The sequence below is a fragment of the Lathyrus oleraceus genome, chromosome 4 (assembly GCF_024323335.1).
Source record: "Lathyrus oleraceus cultivar Zhongwan6 chromosome 4, CAAS_Psat_ZW6_1.0, whole genome shotgun sequence".
NCBI lineage: Eukaryota > Viridiplantae > Streptophyta > Magnoliopsida > Fabales > Fabaceae > Lathyrus > Lathyrus oleraceus.
The window spans coordinates 75,697,635-75,709,258 of record NC_066582.1 but is presented as its reverse complement, the minus strand read 5'-3'; the positions used below and the strand labels follow the sequence as shown (position 1 = coordinate 75,709,258).

The 11,624-nt window shown below is 32.1% G+C and overlaps 2 protein-coding genes across 3 annotated transcripts; one reads left to right on the top strand and one right to left on the bottom strand.

Annotated features, from left to right (window-relative positions):
• Positions 1 to 2,008: 2,008 nt before the first annotated feature.
• LOC127073504 (vesicle-associated membrane protein 711) lies at positions 2,009 to 3,330 on the top strand. Its single transcript, XM_051014666.1, has 4 exons — positions 2,009 to 2,487; positions 2,577 to 2,767; positions 2,850 to 3,013; positions 3,092 to 3,330. The coding sequence occupies exons 1-4, from the start codon at positions 2,259 to 2,261 to the stop codon at positions 3,180 to 3,182; spliced, it is 675 nt and encodes a 224-aa protein (XP_050870623.1). The 5' UTR covers positions 2,009 to 2,258; the 3' UTR covers positions 3,183 to 3,330.
• Positions 3,331 to 3,527: 197 nt separating this feature from the next.
• LOC127073503 (uncharacterized) lies at positions 3,528 to 8,364 on the bottom strand. 2 transcript variants are annotated; one of them, XM_051014664.1, is made up of 3 exons: positions 7,603 to 8,364; positions 5,100 to 5,287; positions 3,528 to 4,173 (listed from the first exon to the last, which is right to left on the bottom strand). In XM_051014664.1, the coding sequence occupies exons 1-3, from the start codon at positions 8,072 to 8,074 to the stop codon at positions 3,676 to 3,678; spliced, it is 1,158 nt and encodes a 385-aa protein (XP_050870621.1). In that variant the 5' UTR covers positions 8,075 to 8,364; the 3' UTR covers positions 3,528 to 3,675. The 2 variants fall into 2 exon arrangements, with proteins under 2 accessions (XP_050870621.1, XP_050870622.1); XM_051014665.1 differs by having other exon boundaries at positions 5,100 to 5,284.
• Positions 8,365 to 11,624: the final 3,260 nt, after the last annotated feature.

Sequence of the window (11,624 nt, the reverse complement as noted above, 5' to 3'; positions counted from 1 at the left end):
TATATATATATATATATATATATATATATATATATATACTCTTGATCATTATCAATAAAATTCACGTATTGATTTCCTTCATTATGACTAACATTGCATGAATCATAACAAATTGTAACATGATTCAAGATATTGCACAAAAATATAATTCAACTCAAAATCACTCTAATAAGACAATTCAATCATTTTTTTTTACGAATGAAAGCTTTAGCGACAAAAAGTGGAGCAAAAATGATTCATAGGAGTTGAAGATACGAAGAAAATTGAATATCATGTCTTATTGTTGCCCAATTATGTGAATCGAGGCACGATCCATGAAGCAAACAATAGTGTGAGCCTATAAAAATATTATGCCGTGATACATGAATTAGTGATTTATTTTTAAAATAACCACTTTTTTCAATAATAATACAAAAATAACCATAATTTCAAGTTATTTACTATATAACCACTTTTTTTTAAAAATGAACTAATGTGCCATTTGCTACGGCGCATGCATTGATGAATTTGCACTCATGCGCCACTGCAATTGACGCATGCATGTAAAATATAAGAGCATGCGCCACTGCAATTGGCGCATGCATGTAAAATGTAGAAGCATGCGCCACTGCAATTGGCACATGCGTGACTACTCTTTATTTTTTTACATGCATGCGCCAATTGCAGTAGCGTATGCTCCTACATTTTACACGCGCCAATTGTACTGGCGCATGCTCCTACATTTTACATGCATGCGTTAATTGCATTGATGCATGCTCTTACATTTTACATACATGCGCCAATAGTAATGGCGCATACTCTCACAAACATGGTTAGTTTGGTAAATAAATTAAAAATATGATTATTTTGATATATAATTTAAAAAAATTAATTATTTTAAAAATTAAATCTGAATTAGTGGTAAATTGCAAACTACAAATATTTTATGATTTTCTACATAGATGAGGAAAATATATTCTTTTTGAGACGGTCAAATATGTTATTAATTCAAATATATATTATCCAAAAATTAATTATAACTATATATGAAATGATATTTTAATTATAATTATTTAGTTCTTATTGGTCTTTATTTAGTTACTTATACTTTTTTTTCTTCTCAACATTTTAAATTTTAGTTTGAATTATAAAATTAAGACAGTTTAAAAATACATTTTAATTATGTCAATTTGTTTTTCTAATATCATTAATGAAGGATAATTTCGTAGAATTTTTTTTAATTTTTTTATTGAGATTAATTACTATACATTATCAGTGTAAAAAGTTTTACACCATCGATTCATCAACATCATCCGTTTGTATTACTTTATAAATTTTTAAAATAAAAGTCAAACTTCTTTTAATCCGACGTCTATGATTAACTGACGGTGTAAAATTCTTTTACACTGTCAGTGTATTTCAATTAAACTCTTTTTTTATATCATAATTATTATATTTTTTAATACATGTAAAAAATCAAAAATAATTTATAATAAAAGAATTGAGGAACTAATAAATATTGAGTATTTTCGACTATTGGATTAGGTGTCTGATCTACTTCTTTTTCTTTTCTATCTATTATAATTAAATATTTGATTTCCAATAGATGTCTTATGTATCCTCACCTCACAATTTAAACTTTTATACTGGACATAAGATTATTTATAAAGTCGAAAAAATATCTATTATATCCTTTATTTAATATTTCAGCATCTTTCAAATAAACAATTCTTTTATCATAGAAGACTCGTTCTACTAATTCTCCAGATATCATGTTGGTGAACATGATATTTTTTTATTAAAATAATTGTTTAATTTTTCATGGACAAAATGATCATAACTATTTCAAAGTATACAAACTTGATTGAACGAGTAAAATGTATTAACTTTATTTTTTACAATTCTTTATATAGTGAAGTTGTTCAAAATCCAAACAACAATCCTTCCTATTTTTCCGCCCATTACTATGGCACCAAAAACGCCACACAAAACATAAAAAAAGGTACAAAGTAGAGCTTCCTATTCAATTTCCAAAATGTCGTTTACCCCAAACACAATACCACCCCATTTTAGGACATCAAATCTAATCAAAATGGTTATTTTGTGTTTCTCTTCTTCCCCGTCTTGGTTTTGGTGCTGTTGTTGTTGCACCTTCTCCAAAACCAATTCCGTTACACTTTTTATCTTCTCTCCAACCAACAACAAAAATAACAACCCTTTACCTTAAACTTTAAAAAAATCTCATCTTTCACTCCAAAAGTTACATAATTTGATCATCGATGGGGATATTATACGGAATGGTGGCTAGGGGAGAGGTCGTTTTGGCTGAGTTTAGCGCAATTCAAAGCAATGCAAGTGTGGTTGCGAAACAAATACTTAACAAGATTAATCAAGGGACTGATAATTACAATGATAGCAATGTTTCATTTTCACATGATCGTTATGTTTTTCATGTCAAGAGAACCGATGGCCTCACGGTTCTTTGCATGGCTGAAGAAGCATTCGGAAGTATGCTTCAATTTCTTCTATCTCGCTTTCTTTCTCTTTACCAATATTGATTCGCGCTTGAACGAAACTTGTGTTTCAAATTACTGCAGGAAGGCTTCCATTTTCGTTTCTTGAAGATATTCATAATAGATTTGTGAAGACATACGCACGCGCAATTGTTTCGGCTCCTGCATATACCATGAATGATGAATTCTCAAGGGTTCTTAGCCAACAGATGGATTATTATTCTACTGATCCAAATGCTGATAGATTAAACCGTCTCAAAGGTGAAATGACTCAGGTGATTAATTAACTTCACATTCATCTATTTGTAGTTGTTTACAGTGTTCCATATAATAGCATATGTGGTGTGATGATTATAGGTGAGAACCGTTATGATTGATAACATTGAGAAAGTGTTGGAAAGAGGGGGTCGTTTGGAAATGCTGGTTGAGAAAACTTCAGCAATGAACAGCAATTCAATTCGTTTCAAAAGTCAGTCTCGTCGATATAAGAATAACATGTGGTGGATGAATGTTAGGCTAACGTAAGTGTCCAGTTTCTAATGTTGTGGGTTGAGCTTTTCAGCAATTTCTAATGTTTCTTTCGTCTATTGTTTTTGCAGGGTTACACTAATGATTATTTTTGCTCTCGTCTTTTACATTATACTCGCATTTATGTGCCATAGTCCTTTGTTGACTTCATGCTGGAGATAAGCTCTCAACGCTATGATATGTCTTTTTATTTTTTGCAAACTTTTTTGACCAATAAGTGTATACTAGGTCAACCAAAAATGGAATATTCATACTTTTATTTATTGTGTTCCAAACATTTATCAATGATATACTACTCTAGACTTGAGCATGTTTTAGAAAATTGTTACACAATGTGGATAGTTTTGATTATTGATATTGTTACAATGAACGCCATCACACAAGTTTAAATCCAGGATCTTACAGACGTGTCTGTGCATTGCAAGATGCAAATTGTTTAGTACTGATCATAGTATAAATTATTTTACAACTATGACAGATCATTATCACTTATCAGTAATGACCAGGTGATGGAAACTTCTTACTTTCTTAATTAGAATTATACCATAAGAAACCTTTAATTTATAGGAATTTGCAACCCCTAAATATAAATACAGAGCAGTCCAAAAGGAAAAAAAAAATGCTGTACCTTTACAAGTAAAGAGAAACCTTTTATTTAATGAAACTCATCAACAGCGAGCCAGTCATTTGATTCATCTTCAGAATCTTTACCTTTTGAACGGATGGCTTTCGGCCGGCCACCTCTCTTGTTTTCGTGTAGCTGAACCCAGCCACTTGAACCTTCGGGTGATGAACCCCTGAAGACCTCCCCGTGGCTTGATAGCCTATTATCAGAGCTATAACTTCCATATTCCTCCAAGTCACTGAATGAGATGTCTTCTTGATGCTTTGTACAGGAAGTCAACGAAGTAGCATCAATATCTGTATCTGTCAGCCATTTTTCACTATTGATCGTGTCATCAATTTCTAAACCCTTTATTGCACTTGTGGCGTCGGTCAACATTTGGTTTTGATCAAATGTGATACTTTCTGTTCCACTGTCTTCCCTACCCTCTTGATGTGTATCCATAGTACCTGATTTTTCGCATTCTCCAGCATGTGTATCGTTCCTCTCTTCAAGTTTCCGTAGGAGAACATCTCTTGCTTCAACAATCTAACAAAATAAAAAGAGAAAAACATGTATGTGTGATATAGCGTATACTTAAACTTTGTTAGAAGAGAAACGGGAGGAAATGGTTGGGATAGGGAGGTTTTAAAAAATCCCCAAACCATTTCCTTCTGTTTTAAAAACTCTCCCATCCCGAGCAAGTGAGAGCTAATTATAAACCATCCTCTCCCAAACAAGGCCTTAGAAAATATTTCCATCCAAACACCTAAACATAGAGTAAAAGCCATAACAATCTATAAAATTATCTTCAATTACAGAAATGTTTGGTGCAATTGACCAAACAATTTGACAACATTTAATATAACCATGTTATAATGAGAGAATGCTATCAAATAAACAAGGACAGACACTAACACTGCAGAAGAAACTTTTGCCAATAATCTATGATATTTTATCAAAAAGACAAAAAGATAGCCAGACCATGCATAGATTGGCAACAGATAACAGCACTAATATTCAGTTTTCACTCGCATACAACAACACAAGCTGATTTAAAGAATAAAATAGTACAGAGGATCCCTTCAATTAAGCATGTAAAAATAAACTAAAGCATAACTTGTCATCAAGAGCATATCGCAAAGGTTATATGAACATCATACCACAATACTTCACTTATAGTGCGGTGTTCTCCTGGCCGCTACAAATTTTATTACGAATGTATACTACACGTGTTCAGCAAACCACGCAATAGTTTGTGGTTTTCTAATTCACAATAACCGACAACGAAAAATACATTAAACATGTTTCAGAGTATTAATGATTGAATCTGACTGACATGCATGAATAAAACTCAGATAAAAAGCTAATGACTGCAAACACATCAAAGGAATTTAAGTATTTAACACACGATTGGCCTTGCTATTCATATGAAACAATTGAAAGTAAAACAATATTGAATAAACATGGCTTGCCTTTGGGGTCGATAGGCATTCGAAGTCATGCTGATTAAGTCTTGGAAGTATTAACAAAAAATAGATCATCCAAAACTTTTCCACATTCATGTAACTGCAAAGGTTCATTCTAAGTGTAACAAATTCAGGCACCAGTTGTTCTATAGCCAGTGCATGTTCTCTCTGAGAATTGGAAAGGCTGCAATCTGCTGAGAAAGAAATCAAATTTCCATATTAATATCTGCCAATCTTATATATTGGGGTGGTAAATACAATAAAGCAAAAAACACTCATTTTTCTTCATTTTTTGCTTTATCGTATTCATGTTATCTAAAGAATCAAGAATTAAACCATTTATTTTACGTGAATATTTATCAGTATATGTGCTGAGAAAACACAGGCACTTTGGACTTTATATTGACAGGAAGTGTGAACTAGCTTCACAGAGGAAATAATTTATTTGAAAAATGAGCATTGCATATGTTTTTTTTATATAAATTTCCCTAACATAATGCTAAGAGGTTGATTTCCAAGAATACAGTATTGGAAATAAAAATGACGTGCAACTCAGAAGTACTAAAATTTGCAAATAAAACTGCATTTTGTTATATAGCAGCAATAGCATTAAGGATACAACACAAAAATAGTAAACAAATAATAGTAAGAGTTATCCATGAAACATGTCATAATGAGTGAGACAAAGCTTCAAGTCTTTCTAAAATTTGTCAAGCACTTGCATACGAACCGTGTGAGTTGTGAGCCTAATAGCTTTTTTTCTCAAAATTGGGGTAGAGAAAAATATTATTATTAACGGTGGCACTAAAGATCATTATACAACTGCCCGGGTGGAATTTGAATTTTGTCCTTTTAAGTTAGAATGTCAAACTCTTACCACTAGACTGACACCTCCAGAACGAGATACATTGAAATCATCTCCTCAGTAAAATTTAAAGAAATTGACATGCCATTTATTCTTTAGATAGTCTCAAGTAAGCATGCATTCTCATGTACCACCATTATCATGCCAAGCACAACAACCCCAACAATATAACTCTCCTAAGACTTGTATAAGGGGCTTCCCTTTCTTCTACTATGTTAAGATAAAACAAAATGTTGCAGCATCCAAGAAGAAAAAAACAGTGTAGCCAGAAAAAAGTAGTACTACCTCTGTTTTAAAATGACGGTCGTTTAAGGTTTTTGCACACAGATTAAGAAATACAATGATATTGTCTTAAGATATTACACTTTGACTAAATTAACCATATTAATACCTTGGAAGTAGTGTAAAGAGTAATAGTTAAAAGACATAATTGGAAAATTAACAATCAATTCTACATTGAAAAGTGAGACCGGCAGTCATTTTGTTGTAAAACGACAATCATTTTGTCAAACTCTTACCACTAAACCGACACCTCCAGAACAAGAGCTTAATAGCTACTCCCTCCGTCCCAAATTATAAGACGTTTTGGACATTTCACGTAAATTAAGAAACAGAATCAATGTTGTATGGGAAAGAAAAATTATGTCTGACTTTACAATACTGCCCTTCATTTATTATAGATGAAAAAGAAATTTAAAGAATTGGAAAAAGAAATAGTAATAAATGATAGAGGGTATATTGGGGAAAATGTCATTAAAGTTGCATTGGAAATGTAAAGTGACTTATAATTTATGACAAAAAAATTTTGGCAAAAGTGACTTATAATTTAAGACAGAGGAAGTAAATAACAAAAGATACATTTTCAAGAATAAAATGCCAAAAAAATTGATAAATTAAAGTTGTCTCCTCCGTAAAATTTAAAGAAATCGCATCCCATGTATTCTTTAGATAGTCCCAAGTAAGCATGCATTCTCATGTGCTGCCATTATCATGCCAAACACAACAACCCCGATAATATAACTCTCCTAAGACTTGTATAAGGGACCATAAATTGCAGCATCCAAGGAAAAAAACAGTGTACTCTTCACATTCAAAAAGAAGAAAAAAAAGTAGTTTTTTTAAGGGTGCAAGAAAAAGTTCAGACTTAGGGGAGGTTGTTGTTGCCCTGCTCTAGGGTCATGATGCACTAATAGATTACCTACCACCAATGAATAATTACATGTAGGAATTGAACTCGAGACCTTTTTGTTAACATTGCTTTTTCTTCAAGGAATTAAATTCAAGACTTATTTGTTAACATTGCTTTATCTTCAAGGAATTGAACTCAATACCTTTTTGTTCACATTGCTTTATGTTTACCAGATAAGCCTACCATTATTGGCACAAAATGATTTCATATACAAACCAATTTATTACTTCAACAAACTCTGTAAGCACATTTTACGACCTAGCATTCATCATTTTCACTAGGTTAAATCATCAATTACATTTGAACAAATTCAATAATCTATATTAGTTTCATACTTCTGCATAAAGAAACAACTCAGCTTAAAAAAAATCCAGCAATTAAAAACAATCACAATCTTTTTCATAATCAGATTATCAGAACAAATATCAAAGAATAAGGATGCAAAGTTGAAGTACCATTATGGAGTGGAAAGGGGAATTCAGTCCAACACTCAGGCCGAGTGGAAATTTCCTTCACGAAACGAACAACATCCTCCGTCGCTCCAGGGACAGCGCCACCGTCAACCTCTTCATGATCGCGCTCGGGGAGCAACAATTGAGAAGCTAACTTGGAGATTCCGGTAACGGCTTTTCTCGGGGAGAGAAGTGAGAGTGAGCTTCGGAAACTTCCTCCGATCTCCACGAGATCGTTCCGGATTCCAGTGAGAGTTTTCGAAGATGGTGCGGTGGACTCGCCGGAAGAAGAGGAGGAAGAAGAAGAAGGAGGTGGAGCGAGGAAGTTGGCGACGCCGCGGAAAATAATTGATAGGTCATCCTTGACGCCGTGATCGACGGCGGTGGAGAGCGGCGGCGGAGAGGAATTGATGACGGCGGGGTGAAGATTGGAAGATTCTGGATTAGGGTGGTTGGAATTGAAGAGCCAAGACATTTTTTTTTCTTTTAATTTTTTAAATAAATAAAATTGCTAATTTTGTTTTTATTATTTGAATTTGAAGAATATATAATATGCTACTTTTTCTGCGGAATATTGAGAAGGGATTCAATTTGAAAAAGAGAAAGAAGAAAACGAATGAATCAAAGGGTTTTCGAAATATGCGGAGAAAGAAGTTGGGGGTGACGGAAGACTCGGTGAGAGAGATAGAGAACGGAAACTTTTTTCTCAATAAAGGTAAACAACTCAACCTTAGCTTAACTAACTTTGTTTAAGCTTCACATAAGAAATTAAATTATTCTCACCTTGTCACTCATATAAATAAAATAATTAATTTTATGTAGATTAAAAATGTTTGGTCACTCTTATCAACAAAATAATTAATTTATGTAGATTAAAAATGTGTGTTAAATTTAATTTATTTTTAGCTATTGGATATAAAATAAAATAAAACACAAATCTTTGACCGCAAATAAGTGTTTTTCTCTCTAATCTTTTTGTTCGTTTTGTGCCTTTGTTGTTATTTTTGTTGCACCACCATCATCATAAAACGAAATCGATGTTACTGTGTTGTATAGTCATTGACATATACAGTTGAATAGATATGTTGATTGTACTGATCTAAATCGAGCATGTCCGGAAGACTCTGACCCATTGCTCAATGTAACCAAATTTGTAATCAATCCGCTCAGGCACAAGTTGTTAACATTCATAGGCGTTTACTCTGGGTACAGGAGGATTCCCAGGTTCAGACTTAATAAGAAGGAAACGACATTCATGATCAAGCAAGTCAAATACAATACAAATGGACACCTTTTAGATTGGAGAACGCAAACACAACATGTAACACCCTAAAATTTGATTAATATATTTAATCAAATCATTTGTGTTTTATTTAATTATTTAGTATGTGATGCGCTTTTAGTGGACTACAGTGAGTGTAACACCCGAAACTTATATAAAAAAAAATTAATCGAGAATTTAAGGTGTCGCCATGACAACCAACCAAAAACTCCTCAATACATTTAACGACAAGCAGCGGAAAATCATGTCATAATAACTTCGCAATTAACGCATTAAACTTCAAGTCACATAATTCGACATTAATTTAAAACATAGCAAAACGCCATGTTCCCAATGTTATAAGATCAGAGTACTAAAACCACTAAATTACGATAAAACGATAAGTAAATGAAGGTAATCTCCAAGAAGCTATCTTTCACTCACAACAACAAAACTTTACTCCTGATTATCTACAAGATGTTCATGGTAGACAATATTAAGCAAAAGGGGTGAGAAATAAGCTTCGATATAAATAGTGTAAAGAATGCAAAGGTAGATAAATATACAACATATCATACACTTAATACACAACCAACACCATCACAATCTCGCACTCATTCCACAACAATATAAACATATATGCAATGCAACTCACGATACAACGTGATACTATGCATGTGGAATCAACTCAACATTTGGTTCTCTCAAGAACCAGGTCCCCCCTTCTGAATCCATGAACCCCCCTTGTGAGCTTCAACCTACATGCATTTATACCATAACCAACATGCATTTATACAAATAGCAATTCCCCTTCTGCACTACTATTCACCAATCATAATAACAATGCATACAAGCATACAAATAGTTCCTCATTCTGAACTATTTATCATCATATCAACCTACATAATTAATCACCATATAATCATGCATATCACAATAATACTAGTCATTTTCACAACATATAACATCACCAAAACAACGTCATACACATTCCACACAACTACTACACCACGTACACAACATGTAAGTAAATCAATTATTATTCACCAATAACAATTCCACCATGATTAATTAAACTCATAATAATTAATTAACAACACCAATAAAGATAAAACAGTGGTCAATCATTGGCTAAACCATAAAACAACATCAAAATCTGAACCAACATCTTGAACTACACAAACTAGGACAATAACGCTCCTTCTGACAGCATGGCGGGTAGTCCGTTACCAGGGTGACGTCCGTCATCCTATCTAAACTCTCATCCCGTCATTCTAATGATGACCGGCTTAAAAAAGAAAGTTTGGAGACCATGACGGTATCCCCAGGGACGGAGCCACGTGTGGTGGTAATGGGGCATGTGCCCCCACTATATTTTCAAGAAAAATTTAACATTATTATATATTTATATAACAATTGATAAAAAAATATTTATTTTAAATATAATAATCTATCAAATAATTTAAAGAGTATTTTTCTATGAATTTATAATTTAAAATTATATGATATAAAAGTAAAATTACATCAAAGTCTTTTAGATTATTTTTGTGTAATAGATTGATTATTTAAGTTTTTGTGTATAACAACTCGATCCTTTAAGTTATCAAACATGTGTATGGTTAGTCTTTTTTAACAGTGTGAATGTGTAAAGTGTGGATGCAATTATTTTGATAGATTATGAAAATGATGAATTTGCAACCAGAAATATAACTGTCACAAATTTCTAAATGTTCTAAATATGAAGAAAAAAGATTTGAAATCAATCTAAATGACCAAGTTGTTATAAAAAAAACTTAAATGACCAATTTGTTACACAAAAATAATTTAAAAGGATGTAAATATATGAATAGTTATTTAGGGTTCCATTTGTGAATTATTTATTTTAAAATTTAGTTTTGAATTTAAAATGTATTCAGTTAAAATATAGTTCAATTGATTTTGTATTTAATTTCGAAATAATATTTTACTAAAAGGCTCTTTTTTTAAATTGTTTTATATATTTTTATTTTTATACTAAGATATCATTATGAAAAATTACAATCAACTTCTTATATTATTGTCAGTTACTTATATTGTTGTTGATAATAAAATTAAAAAGATTACATAAATAAAAAAGTTTAATTTTATTAACTTTTTTTAAAGATAAATTTTATAATATGATATAGATTTATAATTTAAAATTCTATTCGTCGTAAATATATTATGCTACTAATTCATAAATTAATATATTGTCCCTAGAACATAAAATTTTTGGCTTTGTCCCTGGGTATCCCTCGTCATAGTGCTGACGTTCGTTAGCATCTTAAGGTGCGTGACAGTAAATCCGTCATTTAGATGACGCCCGTCACCCTGCACCAGAATGAAAAAACACGAATTTAACCATGAGAGTTCTCTTGAACTCCAATTTTGGCTTTCCAGTCATCCCAACACGCTTAGAAAATTATACCACACATAATATTATCATTTCAACATGGCTACATCACATATTTACACACTTTATTATTCAATTTCATGAAATTCACAACTAGGTTTCAAACCTTCAAAACATCAATAATGACATACATCACATAGACATAAAACATAATTTCACACACATGAATTTAGTCACGAAAATCAGATAACAACACACTCAATCATCAATTTTCAAATTATCATACCACAACACAATTCATAACAAAGTTCGCACAATTCCTAAAGAGAGTAAGGGTCCATCTTCTACCCTTTAATGCAAAACACCAATATAAAAGCACCCCCCCCCCCCCCC

Bases quoted from the DNA above. Each gene is read 5' to 3' on its own strand.
- LOC127073503 (XM_051014664.1), bottom strand. From the start codon at position 8,074: ATGTCTTGGCTCTTCAATTCCAACCACCCTAATCCAGAATCTTCCAAT. The intron at 5,288-7,602 runs GTACTTCAACTT...TTTCTTTCTCAG, and splicing joins CCCCTTTCCACTCCATAATG to CAGATTGCAGCCTTTCCAAT. The intron at 4,174-5,099 runs GCAAGCCATGTT...TTATTTTGTTAG, and splicing joins AATGCCTATCGACCCCAAAG to ATTGTTGAAGCAAGAGATGT.
- LOC127073504 (XM_051014666.1), top strand. From the start codon at position 2,259: ATGGGGATATTATACGGAATGGTGGCTAGGGGAGAGGTCGTTTTGGCT. The intron at 2,488-2,576 runs GTATGCTTCAAT...AAATTACTGCAG, and splicing joins GGCTGAAGAAGCATTCGGAA to GAAGGCTTCCATTTTCGTTT. The intron at 3,014-3,091 runs GTAAGTGTCCAG...TTGTTTTTGCAG, and splicing joins TGGATGAATGTTAGGCTAAC to GGTTACACTAATGATTATTT.